Source organism: Corapipo altera, unplaced genomic scaffold, assembly GCF_003945725.1.
Source record: "Corapipo altera isolate COAL_440 unplaced genomic scaffold, ASM394572v1 326, whole genome shotgun sequence".
Taxonomy (NCBI): Eukaryota; Metazoa; Chordata; class Aves; order Passeriformes; family Pipridae; genus Corapipo; species Corapipo altera.
In genome coordinates, this window is record NW_020884945.1 from 1,834,543 (window position 1) to 1,849,826 (window position 15,284).

The following is a 15,284-nucleotide window of genomic DNA, read 5'->3' on the forward strand; positions in this document are numbered from 1 at the left end:
TATTCATGTATTAACACCTAAAATTTCACACAGACTGCCTAGTTTTAGTTGCATCTCAATGTGTTAATAAATAGGATTTTAATTTAAACAACAAATATTTAATACATAAGGATTTGTGTTCTATCTCAATTGGAACTTCAGGTGAATTCACACCCGGGCGTGTCACCTGCACACTCTGAAACTCAGAGGAGAAATGTCCTGCCCACCCTGCAGTAAACTGCTCGTTCACAAGGTCAGGCTCATTCAATAAACCTTGTATCTCGAAGTTATTTTGATGTGTTGAGCATATCCAGAGTAGCCACAGTGTGGGAGGAGGACAGCTCACAAACACCCACTGCAACGTGCCCAGGCAGAGACCTCTGCCCTCACCAACAGCCAGAAGCAAAGAAAATGGAAACTCTCCCACACAGCAGTAAATCACTGCAATCTGCTACTCACTGGGCCCAATCTTCTTAGTGCAGGGAGACACATACCTGCAGCTATGGGAACTCCAATGAGGTTATAAATCAGAGCAAAAACAAAGTTGATCCGGATCCTCTTCACAGTTTTCCTTGATAAATCTATGCTTGCTACCACATCCATCAAGTCATCCTGCAAGTTATGTTTATTGGAGAAGTCAGAGAGAAAGAAAGGCCCCCATGCAGTGTCTTTGTACTCCTGTTTTAAAGCTAAGTCCCACACACCAGGTGTCACAGACTGTAGTAAGTACTCTGTAGGCTGCTCTAGTCTGTCTGCAGAGCCCATACAGTCAGTGCCAGTCTTATTCCAGATGTCATCATAACCCAAGTAATGTACACAGCACCTCACAGTGCAGTTCTAAACACTGACCACAGTCTCTGCCCAGGTGTTGCTGATATGTAACCTCGTGACTGTAAACCTGGAGGTGCTGTGGGACAAATACAATTTATGTTTGCCAAAGATTAGGTCACTGTTTCCTGTTTTTCCCATTCTCAAACTTTAATTACCCCAAAAGGTGCAGTAGCCAGAAGATTGGGGAGTTCCCTTCACAGGATAATCACCACCACACTGAACAGACGTGATGAAAACAAGCTCTGCTCCTGTTCTCCTGGTTTGTGGAGGCTGTACCCCTCAGGGGAGATCTGCATCATTCAGCACATCCCGAGCCTTCCAGCCCCTCCTGTCAGCTCACTTCAACCAAGCACTTTTCTCTCTCACCCTGATGAGAACCACGTCAGCTGCCTCGATGGCCACGTCGGTGCCCGTGCCGATGGCAATGCCCACGTTGGCCATGGCAAGGGCTGGGGAGTCGTTGATCCCGTCCCCCACCATCGCCACCCGCTTCCCCTCGTCCTGGAGCTGCTTCACTTTGGCCACTTTGTGGGAGGGAAGAACCTCTGCGAACACTTTGGTGATGCCAACCTGAAGAGAGAGAAAGGACACGACCGTGTGGCAGCTCTCCCAGCACCTGTTAAAGCTTCTGCCTGGAATAATGTGAGTGGGAAGGGTGAAACCCATGAACTCTTGAGCTAAAGACAAAACCCATCCACTCAAAAGGGCTCCTTGCATTTCCTCCTTATTCCAAATGTTTTTACGTTGCCATCTTTCACAACAGACCAGTTCTATGCCAGCCACCAGCAGCATCAAGTGCCACAATGAGCCTAGCTTCAAACCCAGGCACAGGAGCAGAAGCTCACCTGAGAGGCAATGGATCGGGCTGTTTTGCTGTTGTCACCAGTCATGAGGACAACTTCTAACCCCATGCTCTTCAAAGTGTAGACTGCCAGCTCAGCCTCTGGCTTCACAGTATCAGCAATAGCTATCAAGGCACACAGCACTCCTAAAAACAGAAGGGAAGTATTTGTAATGAAGATGTTTACTGCTTCAGAAGGAAACAAAAAAGTAACTTTTTCCCCCCCCCGTAAGACCAGTTCCAAACCCAGTTATACTGACAATAAAAAGCAGAATGAGAACAGGTATCAGGGCAGCAAAGTTTAAAGCAATACAGACCATGGACTATCCAACCAGAATAAAAAAACCCCACCTTTTCTCTCCTCTCTTCCCCTTTGCTCTCTTTGAATTCTGTGCTCATGTCCAACTCTCCTGTCAGCTAAGAAAGGCATGACAAGGTCTTTCTCATAGGAAAGTGCTGCAAAACTAGTTAATGATCTCTTTTCATCTCATTATTCTGCTTCAGGTATAACTGCTATTACATCACTAGTTAATAATTCCTACTCATGGGATATTTCAGATGGTATTTAGTGACAAATCAAGCTCAGAACAAATCAGCAGCACCACACTCACCATCCACAGCTGCCAGAACGGCCGTGCGGCCCCTCCGCTCGTGCTCCATCATGGCTTTGTCAACCTCACTCCTCACAAGGAGCCCGTTCCTGGTCATCCACTCCCGGTTCCCAATGAGAACAGAGTATTTCTGAGAAGTCATGGTAGCTGAAGGAAGAAAACACAGTCCTACCATCATATGGATTAACCAGGGAGCTTCCCTTCAGCTAATCCCATCCGTGTTCTCTCGGCGTGCAGCGAAACAGCACTGCAGAGAATTCAAACAGAAACAGTCTTTCTTAATAATTCCTGCCCTCCTGAACTCCTCATGTGTTCTTGACGGGAGAGACACCAACATTTCTTCAGTGCTGGGTAGTTACCATGTCAGAGGACCAAAAATCCCAGGTCCAACAGCAATAAAGGACCAAGTCCCCCTCTCAGCCCTTCTAATATCTATGTAACAGCCCAATGCAGTTGAAAGAGATCTAACAATGAGTGAAAACCACTCAGTAGTGCAAATGTACATAATTTTGGCAAGCAAGTGGTAACTTGGGATAAAGTAAAGTAAAACTAGAGAGAGTTGACAGAGAACTCCTGTATGATTTTCCAGCCCCATATTCAATATGTAACTTGAAATTGTATTTAATTTAAACGTTTGGAGTGATGTGTGAGCACAAAATAAACTAATGACCAACTAAATAATGTGTGCCTTGATGCCAGCCCAGTTCTTCAGGACAAAAGTAAGTGACCTTACTCTTGAGGATCCTAAAGGCACAAAAGCAAAAATTCTTCATTTTATCCTCTAAACCAGAATTAACTTACTTGGTAGCTCAGCATCAATAATCAAAGCAGGCTGCACCGATTCATCTGTATTTTCCTCAATTTTCACGAGAGTTGCATTTTTAATATTGTTTTCTTCAACCATTCTATTTTTCCTGTAGAGCAATGCTTCAATATTGGTGACTTTACAACTAATGCCACAGCCTGGAACTACCTGAAAATCTGTACATGTTCCAAGGGTTTCCAAGTCCAGTTCCTAGAGAAAAAGGATGGAAACAGAGGAGGTTTTTAAACATATATAAAAGCATGTTCTATTTACAAAGCCCACAAAATAAAGTGCACTCAAACAAACAGGAGGAATCATCAAAATCTAACTTTGAGTACCCATCTAATATGGCATGAAGTGCTTTATGTGGTCCCAGAATTTTCAGATTTCCCAAATAAATACAGTAACTACTTCATATGTATGAACAGTCTGGTGTTATTTATGAAGTTCTGCAAGAGAGGTTCTTCTGTAACACAAGCAGCTCTTCCCCTGTGTAACTAACTCACCTTTTTGCAGTACTTGGTTATTGCTGCTCCAAGGGGGTGCTCACTGTTACTCTCTGCAGTCCCCACTATTGCCAGCAGTTTATGACAAGGTAGTTGGTTACCCTCCACCAGGAACTTCACCTGCATCACTTCTGGAGTCCCGTGGGTGATGGTCCCTGTTTTGTCAAACACAACCACCTTCACCTGCAGCACAACAGGAAGATTTTTTTTCAGTGAAACAAACTTTAAGGTACAGATTCCTCAGGAAACCACCGCTTTTAGAGAAACCTGCTGACACGGACTGACGACTGACACAGAACGATCCCGGGGGTCCCTGCTTTCAGAGACTGAAACAGTTAATGATTTATGCATTCTAGGATTGCCAAGGGACTTTTGCAGGCTTCTGCAGGACTTTTGCATTATACCTCTGGTGGCCCATCAAAGCCCATCCCTCCCCCTCTGCCAATCTTGAAAGGCGGGAAAAACCCTTTGGCCAGAGCCCTCACGGGAACTCAGCACAGACCCAGGAGATGTTGGGGGCTCGTGGCATGGCCTGTGACACCAACCATGGATACAGTAACTCATAACTTCCTTGAATGTGGGGGCTTCCCTCCCCCACCCCCCACGGATCAAGGCCACCACTTCAACTGACAGATGTGGAAGCTGCAACTCCCAAGTTCCATCGCTGGACCCCGTGGGTGGTGACTATAGGCATCTGTCCACTCTCAGCTTTTCTTTCCCTTACTCTCCCTTAGCCTTATCCTGTCTTTCCTTTCTCTCCCTTATGCATTTTCCCCCCAGGGGTTATCCCTATGATAGATATTATAGATGACAACACCCAAAATGCTAACATACCTGTTCAAACAAAATTGTTAAAATAAACCCTACCTATCTATGTTTTCAGACACTGATTATTCAGTGTCCTTTCACTCTAATCCACCCCAGGGGAATTATTGATAAGAACCTGGGTTAGCCCCCTCCCCTTTTTCTGGGGTCAGTGTGGGGTGAAGTCGCAGCCCCACAATTGAAGCTTGAGGGGTTTGGAATATTACAAAGTGTTGGGTCGTTTTCCATGAGAGCAGTAAAGCTAATTAGATGGGTCCCATGGACACAGCCTTGAGTTATAAAGAGCACAAGGTTAAAGCTGTTTGGCTGGGTGCAGGTGCTGCATGCCTAAATGTTTTTGCAAGAATATGTTTATATCGTATGCGCGAGAAAGTTGAAGGGAGTGATCTCAATAAAAGCTGCCTGCTACGCTGAGCAGGCAGACATCTCTCTGTCTCATCACCCTGTTTATTGTGTGTCGTGTGTCTTTCTTCTCCCACGGACCAAGACCTACCGACAGACCCCCAAGACAGGCGAGTGGTAACACCTGCCCCCTGGGGATATTCCACAGCCTGCTCCAGCAGCAGCTGGCACACAGCAGCGAGCCCGGGCTGGGCGCCCCTGCAGCAGTGCCCCCCGCTCACCTTGTGTGCCATCTCCAGGGGCTCCCCCCCCTTGATGAGGATGCCGTTCTGGGCCCCCACGCCCGTGCCCACCATGACGGCCGTGGGGGTGGCCAGGCCCAGGGAGCAGGGGCAGGCGATGCACAGCACCGTGATGGAGGCCTGGAAGGCGAAGCGGACGATCACCTCTGCCGAGGAGAGGCTCTCGCTGTAACCCTGCGGGCGGGACAGAGTCTGCTCAGAGGAGAAGCTGGACAATAAGACAACACGTCCAACTGCACATTGCCCTGGGTGTTGGAAAAACCTGCAAATTTATCAGCTAAAGTATTAATATTAAAACTGAAGCACGGGCAAATTATAAAATAGCTCAGAGTAATGAGTAAATTCATGACTAACTAACCAAGATCTGAATCATGGGTCATCCACCGCCACCACCTGCATCTCCTCGAATGCTTCCATCAACACTGCCTCCATTCAATCCTAAACATCCACTGGTCAGATTATGTGACCAATACATCATCCCCACATCACCATTGGCCAACCAGAGCTCAAATCAGTCCAGCAGTTTAATTACCCAGGCAGCCTCATCTCCTCGGATGGTGAGATTGACGGGGAGATAGACAACAGGTTAGCAAAGGCATATAGTGCTTTTGGAAAACTCCACAAAAGAGTCTGGCGTAATAAACACTTGAAGAAAGGTACAAAGCTCAGTGTTTACAGAGCCATAGTGCTGTCTACTCTCTCATATGGTTCCGAATCCTGGGTCATCTACCGCCACCACCTGCGACTCCTCGAACGCTTCCATCAACGCTGCCTCCGTACAATCCTTAACATCCACTGGTCAGATTATGGGACCAATCCATCTGTTCTAGAACAAGCTGCAGTCACAAGCATTGAGGCCATGTTGCTGAGAACACAGCTGTGCTGGGCAGGGCACGTCTCCAGGATGAAGGACCAACCACTGCCTCCCTAAGATCCTGCTTTATGGTGAACTTGCCACCGGCTGCCGCAAGAGAGGAGCCCCAAAGAGCAGATTCAAGGACTCCCTGAAACAACATCTCAGCCTTGGCCATATTGATCAACATAACTGATCTACTCTGGCCTCCAATTGGGAGGTCTGCAGACACACCATCTATAACGCTGCTGATGCCTTTGAGAACGCAGCAGGATCACCCTTGAGGAGAAAAGGCAACGCAGAAAGAATCGTGCCTTGCAGAATTTACCACCTAAGGAGTCTTTCTGCTGTGCCTTTTGCAATCAGACATGTCTGTCTCATATTGGCCTTTTCAGCCACCAACGTGCTTGTGACAAACGTGGGTAGAGCCCTCCCCAAATCTTCGTTCGCGAAGCCCGGCCATGAGTGAGAACCAAGTTCTGTTCTGTACTGCATATACCCATGACTGTTTCATTTACAGGACATTTTCCTAAACAAGGTACCCCATGCCATAACTTTCACCCTCTAATGTAATAAAAGATACTGTATCAACCAGATATTCCATGAAGATTGCTTTCCTGAAAGTAATAAATTCTAATCAGAAGTAGTCTTGAACCAAGAGACCTGTGATCTAAGCAACCCTAAAGTCCAGGCTGGGATCCTGACCCTCCTCTGGCATCTGTAATGAAGATGAATTCCAGGATTCCCAATATGAATTCACCTAGAGCTCTGCTAACAGAGCTGGATGCAGACTTGGAGCTTGTGACACAAGGGACCTCTTTTCTCCACAGAGAAGGGAGGGATGGTGGGAAATTCCTGATGTTAGTATTTACATTTTTTAATTAACTTTTTTTTTTTTAAATACTAACTTCCAGGAGTTGGTTAATTACTGTGGATTCTTTCTTTAAGTATAAATGTAGGAGTGATACAGTGTAAAAAAATACGTAATGTAAAACTGCAATAACAAGAACAATAATAGTCAGCAACTGCCTGCAAGGACAATTCAGAGAGGGAACCACTGCAGTCTAACAGAATTATAAGGCTATTTATTAAATATTTCAGAAGGTGTTTAAGGAGATTTACTTACCAGAAAGTATTTTTCCACTATTCCAAAATCCACAAACCCAATTATAATCCAGGCAAGAAGGGTGACCACAGAGACAGCCACAATAAAAGGAACAAAGTAGCCACTAAGTTTGTCTGCAAATTGCTGGATGGGAGCCTGGGAAGGAGAAACAGGTCACTCAGCAGCATCATGGTGACTCCCTTCTGTGCCAGACACAGTCCCAGCTGCTGCAGCACACTTGGTTTGCCACAGTTTATAATTAGAGACTGACTTCATAAAAGGATGAGGTTTGGCACAGGAGCCTGTATCGAAGTCCTTAATCAGCAAGAACCTTCATTATGCAATTCAAATCTAAACAAACTCAGCCACTCCTCAAGTGATGTGGTGTGCTGCTGTCTAATGTGAATTTGACAACACTCTACCTTTGAGGTCTGGGCCTCCTCCACGAGTTTAACAATCTGGGACAGAGTGGTGTCAGCCCCGACGTGGGTGGCGGCGATGAGCAGGGACCCGTTCTGGTTGATGGACCCTGCAATGACTGTGTTCCCAGGCTTCTTAGTCACAGGCATGGCCTCACCTGAGGGAAGGGCAACAGCAGAGCGCTGAAAAACAGACCTTTGTAACAGCCACCAACTCCTCATGAGAGTGAGAACATCAGTTCCACCTTCCCTTCTTCACATTTGTCTAAAGGAGAACGTTTTTACATCTGCAGAAAGCAAATGCTCACCTGTGATGAGAGATTCATCTACCATGGAGTGGCCTTCAATAACACGACCATCCACTGGGAATTTGCCTCCTGGGACCACCTTGACAATGTCACCCCGCTGAACCAGCTCAACATCGACTTGCTCTTCACTGGAATGATGGAAATGTTTTTTAGTAAGAGATGTAACTGAAGTGACCCAGTGCAAAAGGAGCTGTCACTACACACAGAGCACAATCCCACTGCTTGACCCAGTTAATGCATACAAAAATTAAAACAGAAAAAAGGCCATTTTAAAGAAGACTATGACTTTTATCATAATTTTATTTACTTTCCAGTTAAGAAAATCCACTAATTGTCTTATCACAGCAAAAATCAGCAGTAAGTCAATAAACTAAATTAGAGCAGTGTTAATTCTTCTGCATTTTAACATTTTTAACTGCCAGCAAATCTGAAGTTATTTGCTTCATGGTTCTATTGAATAGTAACATTTATCTGTGAATTAGGCATATTAACAGCAAAAAAGGAACAACAGAAAAAGCAAATGACAAAGCAAGATACCTTAAAAGAACGTTATCAGGGCCCAAGGTAACAATAGTAGCTTCAGTAGCTTGTAATGAAATTAGTCTTGCCAGGGCTTCTGAGGTTTTACCCTAGAATAATAATTTTCATATTTTTCTGACTATACTATTGAAAGAAAAAAAAAAAGCTGGGTAAATGACAACTGCATGTGTTGCAATTTACCCTGTTAAGAAAACACAGACTGATAATAAGTCATTTCATGTTTTTACTAGTTCAGTTACTAAAGATGATTTTACAGCAAAGAAGGTTAAAAGAACCTAACAAAGCTTTTTCACGGGACATTTTTTAAATGCACAGGACATTCTGAAATGATTCCTAGTCTTGCAGCTTGTAGCTATCAGGGATTTTCATTTTCCTTACCTTTGCCACGTGCTCCAGCCACCGGCCCAGCGAGATGAACACGAACAGCATCGGGGGCGTGTCAAAGAACGTGACAGGGTTTACTTTTGCTTTCTCAGCCATTGCCACCAGGAGAATAACGAAGGAGTAGAGGAAGGCAATGGATGTGGCCAACACAACGAGCACATCCATGTTTGCAGTGCTGTGTTTCAGTGCCCTGTACGCCTGGATGTAGAAGTGCCACCCTCCAAACACCTGCAACAGAGTGTATTTTACACACACCCGTAACACACACAGCAGCATTTCCATAAGAGAGGGAGACACGTGTGATTTGTGTTATCTGCCTTCACCATCTCTTCCTGAGCAAAATCCCAGCTCTAGCCAAGGGCTGTGATCTCCTCCACAGCGCTCTCAGGTACTCCCACCTCCTCCCCGTGCCCACTGGTGTGGCTCAGCAACTGCCTCAGGTGCTTTTTGGGTGCCCAACCCCTGGGCACTGACTGCCCTGCCCAGGACAGTCTCTAGCACCAATTATTTTGGCAACAGCAAAAGCACGTAACAACCTCAAAAGCGTTTTGCATCAGCATTATACTCACTTTTCAAATTTACTTTCTTCATAGTCTTCCAGTTTGAGTGTTTAAACCCAACAAACCAGGAGTTGTCATAATCCCACTTACCTGTACAGGGACACAGAGCAAAAATGACAGAAAATTCATAACAGACAATCCTGGCAGGAGCTGGTAATCCAGGACCATGGAGGAGTGAGAGGCCTCCCTCTCCTGACTGCTCATGTTGTGATGTGTGTGAGCATCCGAAGGATGACTGTTCATCACCATCATGTAAATCATCAGCCCCATGACAGGGATACAGAAAACAAAGCTCACAACAAAAGACCTTTTCCACCTTTGGATTTAAAAAGAGAAAGAAGAAAAACAACTTGTATTGCAGTCAGGTGCTGGAGAACTTTTTAACCAGCAACTCTGGACAGTCACAAAAAACCCCCATAGACTTACGTGTGATTAAAAAAGAAGAATCAAAGATATTTACAGAATCTAAATATGTTTAGGAATACTTACTGTCTGATTTCCTGTTTGTGATCCAGATGACTAGCAGATCTATCCTTTTTGACTAAGGAAGTAGTGAAACCTAAATCCTAAGGAAAAAAAGCGTAATAAAAAAGAGAACAGTCAGTTTTAAAATACACTTTGTGGTCAGTTATTGCCAGATTACTGGTATGGTGCCAGCCTTATCTTTGATTTACTTTATTAACATTTCTGATACAATAGTTACTATTGTTTAGTTACCTTGTAAAGAGAGAAAAGCAATTTGTTGTAAAAATCAACCTTTCTAGAATAAAATGCTTTTTTAAAATGTGGCTTTCCAAAATGGTTTTTCCTGAAGCACAGACATAGAGAAATGGAGGGAGAAAGCTAAGAAACATATTTCACCTCTCACCTGCTACAGTATTAATTTTTAAATAAATGTGATTTATTTTTCTACGAACCTATAGCTGGTATCTCCAACTCTACCATAGCCTATTTTTTATAGTATTTCTGTTTAAGGGTTTTAGGCAAAGTTGTAACAGAGCATTTCTGAGCCAGAACATATGTATTAGTTACAAAAACCTGCACTAAGAAGAAAGCAGATGGAAGAAGCAGACCTATTTTTTTGCTTTAATAGCCTTCCCTTCTGTTTCTGGGGTGTGTAACTCTTCAAAGGATACTGGATATTTTATGAGACTTGGCACCTGAATGACTCTCACCTTTATCACTTGTATAACATCTCGAGGACCAACAGCCTCAGGGTCATATTTGATGTGTGCTTTGTTGGTTGCAAGAGCTACTGAGCAGTATAAAACACCATTAGTCTTCATGAGGGTGGATTCTATCTTGTGCACACAAGAAGCACATGTCATCCCTCTCACCTGAAAAACAAAGGTTCCTTCCTGTTATCAAAACCACAGCTTATCTGGTAAATGCACCTTAAAAAGCAGGAACAGTCCTTATGACTATCCTTCCTTATTTATTGCTTTGCTCTGGGGTTTGAAGTGGTGAGATGGAGCTCCAGCTAAGGATGAACTGTAGAATCACAACAGTTTGGGTTGGAAGGGAGCTTAAAGACCATTTAGTTCCAACCTGCTGCCATGGGCAGGGATGCCTCCCAAAAATTGCGTTGCTCAGAGGCCCATCCAACCCTCCTAGAGGAAGAAGAGCATAGAGACAAGGTTATTAAGCCTCTAAGGCTCTGTTGGCTCTTCAAGCTCAGAGCTGGGTACACAGAGCCAGACTCACCTGCAAAAAGTAAATTCTGGCAATAAGCAGAGTAATCAGAAAAATACAGGAATATTTCTCCGACTTCACTGTAGTAGTAGTGAGCCAGAAGAGTTTGCAGGACCAGATACCATTTGTGATACATACCTGAGGTACTCTTATATTTTAATTTTTTGTGAATTAAGCTCTATTATATGATTAAACTTTAGGAAGTGGAACACTTGCACAAGCACATCCAGTAGATAAAAGTAACAGAAGCCGAGGGTGTCAGGTTTTAATTACTGACTTACAACAAGTTCCAGAATTCCATCTCCTTCACCACAGTTTTCCATCACGGTGGCTCCAAATCCCAGCTCCCGAATGAGCTCTGCAATAGCTGAAGGGTGTATGACAGCAGGATTATACCTCACTTCTGCCTTTCCCGCCATGAGGGCAACAAGGATTGAATGTATTCCTGGGAAACAAAATGTGTGAGCAGCAGATCAGGTTTAGGAAAAATCCTGCACTTACAGAAACAGGAGGGCATGACACAATTTGAAATTGGGAAAGGTACCATATTGCAAATCAAGAAAAACATGTTCATTTTTGGAAGATACACCAACAACACAACCACAGCACCTCAGTGTAGGTGTGACTGATGAAAGCATTGCTCCCTGTGAGTGGCATGTTTCTAACAGTCTAATTACAAACATTCTGTCCATGCTATATGAAAAGATTATCTATTTTTACTCCAAAGTAGTTCTTCTAAAATACAGTGCTATATCTTTTTCTGATCTGCATTTACTACTTCTAGAAGCCTTTTCTTCAAGGGAGAACATGCACGAGAAAGGGCAGATCTAACAGTCAATCCTATTGTACACTGAAAGGATTTGGATTCATCCATTTTCTAGGATGAAAAAATTAAAATCCAGGTTAACCTGGAACACATCTACCTTCATTACAATAATTAAACACAGTCTGCATTAATGACTGTTTGCTACATCACAGTCATGCAGCCATTTGTTCCTGCAAATATAATCAGACATGCATGCCCTGACTGCCAGAGCTAAAATTAACTTGTGTCTCTTTAATCCACACTAATACCGTCCCCCTCTAATAACTGTCTCCCCAGCACACACAGCTGTTTCTGCCTTTCAGCTGCACACCTGGGCACCTCCCTCCAGTAGGAAAGATTTGTTTTCCTTTCAAAAGGATCCATATTTGATCCCTACACTCTCTGGAGCACTCAGGTGCTGTTTTTGTGAGGGTAGTCCCTGGTCAGCACGTCCATAAAGCAGCAAGAACGACCCTGTTCCCCTCCCGTGGGCCAGAGGTGAGCAGGCTGTTCTCACACCTGGAACACCTGCAATGTCCTTCTCCTGACAACCCAGCCATGAAAAACGCTGTGCAAAAGCCAGATGGATTCTCCAAAACAAACAGAAATGTAGCAGCTCACACTGACACACATCTTACCATCTTCCCTTCTCAAATTCCTCTCGATGTTGGCTACACACGAAGCACATGTCATTCCTGTGACCTGGACATAGCACTTGGAGATGGTCTTTGTCTCCTGCCTCCCGAGGTGGGCTGGGGGCACTTTGGAGGATGGCTCAGGTTTGTGAGAGTCCAGCTGTGCTTCAGGTGAGGGCTGAGCTTTGGCCACAGGCAGTTCTGCCTTTGCTGGAAAGGAGATTGCAGTTCATGACCTCAGGAGCAGCCATTGCAATGAGGTGTGAGCTGGCATCACAGACTGCTCTGCACTTACACTGAAAATGGAAATTGTATGTGCCCTGTCAGTCAGACCCACCCACCTGTCTGTGGATTCAGAGTCAGCAACAGAAAACAAGTTGGGCCACTGATTAACTCACTGTTTTGTTACTGGTTTTCCTTTTGCCTTTCCTCACTGTCTTTGTTCTGTTGCACATCCTTTGTCCTCTTCTCTAGGCTGTAAGTGGAATGTCTGCATTGCAACCTTAGTTTTACACACAGTTTTATTTACTTTACCTGGAGCACAAAGCTGAATCTGTAAGCAAGTGCATGTTTGATTTTGACCTTAGAGAAGGGCTCTGGAACTAGAGACATCTGCTCCTTACAGCAATTCAGGGAATGCTGTGTTTGTGCAGGAGCAGCACAAAAGGAACTAAACGGGAGCACCCAACCACTTCTTCAGTTATTGCCATAAAATAGCTCATGTGCTGTATTTACTGATATTTAATCTTACTGAATCAACAAGTGGAGCTTCCCTGTTCCCTCAGGAAGCCTCTCTTCATATTGCTGGAGGTGGGGGTGAGAATCTGGGAGAGGCCCAGCTAGGACAGCCAACCCACAAGGATGGACAAACATCTGCCTGCCCATGGGAAGTAATTAACTGATTCCTTGCTTTGCTTACAGGGGCAACTTTTGCTTCACCTATTAAACTTATCTTTATCTAATCCACAAAGTTTTTCTCTTATACCCTTTTCTTCCCCCTCCCACCATGGGGAAGTGAGCAAGTGGGTGGTTGGTGCTGAGCTGCTGACCAGGGTTCTCCCACAGCATCATCATTTTAACATTCTGAGTGATGTCCACTCTCTTCAGACTCTTATCACTCCTCAGTCATGGCTGAGCCTGGTTAAATCTCCCTTCATTAGTTAGTCCACAGGAGCCAAGACTTAGATAATTCAGTATTAAAGAAACTTCAGCACAGCAATCCATAATATTCTTCACAGCTAGCAAAGCTACAATTCCATATTCATCCCATGAATATTATAAAGCAGCAAATAGGAACATTGAACATCGATATTTATCTGACATTTATATTTCCAGGCATCTCAATTATTTTAATTAATCTGATGTATCAAAGGTTGTGCACGTATCTCTAATTATCTCACTGGCAGAGAAGACAGAAAGCTTGGCAAGCACAAAGTGTGTCAGCTACTGAATTTTATCTTGGGTCGTACCAAAGGCTGAAAAAACTGGACAATCCTTTTGAATTTACAAGTTTAATATGTTATTACCTGGAAAAGAGGCATCGAATCCCATGTCCTCTATTGAGGACCGCAGGTCTTCTGGGCTTGTTTGCAGCGGGTCATATTCTATAGTCCCGCTTCCATTTGAGAGAGAGACATGAATGGATTTCACACCTGGCTTTTGGGATATGACTCCCTCGATGGACTGCACACAAGAGCTGCAGGTCATCCCCTCAATATTGATCACAACAGTTTGAGTAAGTGGCTGGCTGGGATCCTTCAGAGCTGTGTGAGATTTCAGGGGAGACGCCAGCGGGGGGAAAAGTGCCAGGTTTTCATACTCCTCAGGAAGGCTGACTTTGAACGTCTCAGGAGACACGGCCTCTATGGCTCTCCTCAGCCTGTCTATGCTAATTAAGTTTGGGTTATAGTTTATAACAGCAGATTTCTTCTCTAACGAAACCACGACCCCTGTCACTGCCGGGAGTGCTGACACAGTGCCCTGGATGTTGAGGACGCAGGAATTGCAGTGCATCCCATCGACTCTGAACACAACCGTCCTGGTCCCAGTCCCACTGGAGTTTTCCCTCTGTGCTGGCTCAGAGCCTTTGGGCTGAGCATTCCTCAGCCTCTCCAGGTCAATGGCACTGAGCTTCAGGGCTCTGGGCTGCTTTTTGAAGGATGCTGCGAAACCCGCTGCTTCTATTTGATGTTTTATTTCTTCTGCTGTAATTAGGTGAGGCTGGTAGATAACAACAGCTTCCTGGTTGTCCAGAGACACTGAAATTTAACCAATAAAATAAATTAACCAATAAAATAAATGAACAAAAGTGTGTGTTACTGCCCTAAACATAACGAGCACATCAACAGGTCTTGTCAAGGCTTTCCAAGAACACTTTAAATGGTCATAGAAGCAAATGCAACAGAAAGGAGATTTCATTTGTTTGGTAAATACCAAAAGTTAGTTCTTCAACCATTTTTTTGTCTAGTACTACAATAATTTTCAATTCCTCTTTTCCTCAATTTTTTGCTCTTTCCCCAGGACTTTCACAAATGGCATCGGTACTTATTAAATTTACCCTTTTATTAGGTTCTGTGGCAATACATTAATGCCAAAGCTAATTATACAGATAAGTTGATCTTGCCTTTTAGATACAATTATATACATGACAATAAAAATTTTTAATTTACCAGAAATAAATTAATAATAAATTAATATTAATTAAAACATAAAAACAACATCTTGTATTAGAGATTTCTGTAACTGGTAATAAAGTTATGGAGCACAACTGCTCCCAACCAAGATACAAAGCAACCACTGAATACTGTCACACATGTAACGGCAACAGCCTCCCCACAATTTGGGCCCATTTCTTCACTTCTAGTTCAAATTAAACGTGTAACTAAACAGCCAGTACCACAAACAGTCCCACACTCAGCTCTCTCACACAAACACAAGGCAT

General features: G+C 44.0%; 1 protein-coding gene across 7 annotated transcripts in view; it reads right to left on the bottom strand.

Moving 5' to 3' along the window:
• The window catches only part of ATP7A (ATPase copper transporting alpha), a 28,829-nt gene that overhangs the window by 3,901 nt on the left and 9,644 nt on the right, over positions 1 to 15,284 (bottom strand). For all 7 annotated transcript variants that reach the window (XM_027662257.1, XM_027662258.1, XM_027662261.1 and 4 more), the window contains exons 4-21: positions 13,870 to 14,601; positions 12,347 to 12,553; positions 11,185 to 11,348; positions 10,387 to 10,548; positions 9,701 to 9,777; positions 9,302 to 9,527; positions 8,646 to 8,879; positions 8,265 to 8,356; positions 7,728 to 7,855; positions 7,423 to 7,577; positions 7,022 to 7,156; positions 5,022 to 5,216; positions 3,574 to 3,756; positions 3,064 to 3,277; positions 2,263 to 2,409; positions 1,656 to 1,798; positions 1,177 to 1,380; positions 474 to 591 (exon numbers count right to left, since the gene is read on the bottom strand). In XM_027662257.1, coding sequence (XP_027518058.1) covers positions 474 to 591; positions 1,177 to 1,380; positions 1,656 to 1,798; positions 2,263 to 2,409; positions 3,064 to 3,277; positions 3,574 to 3,756; positions 5,022 to 5,216; positions 7,022 to 7,156; positions 7,423 to 7,577; positions 7,728 to 7,855; positions 8,265 to 8,356; positions 8,646 to 8,879; positions 9,302 to 9,527; positions 9,701 to 9,777; positions 10,387 to 10,548; positions 11,185 to 11,348; positions 12,347 to 12,553; positions 13,870 to 14,601 — 3,516 coding nt within the window. The remainder of the gene's footprint in view (positions 1 to 473; positions 592 to 1,176; positions 1,381 to 1,655; positions 1,799 to 2,262; positions 2,410 to 3,063; positions 3,278 to 3,573; positions 3,757 to 5,021; positions 5,217 to 7,021; positions 7,157 to 7,422; positions 7,578 to 7,727; positions 7,856 to 8,264; positions 8,357 to 8,645; positions 8,880 to 9,301; positions 9,528 to 9,700; positions 9,778 to 10,386; positions 10,549 to 11,184; positions 11,349 to 12,346; positions 12,554 to 13,869; positions 14,602 to 15,284) is intronic.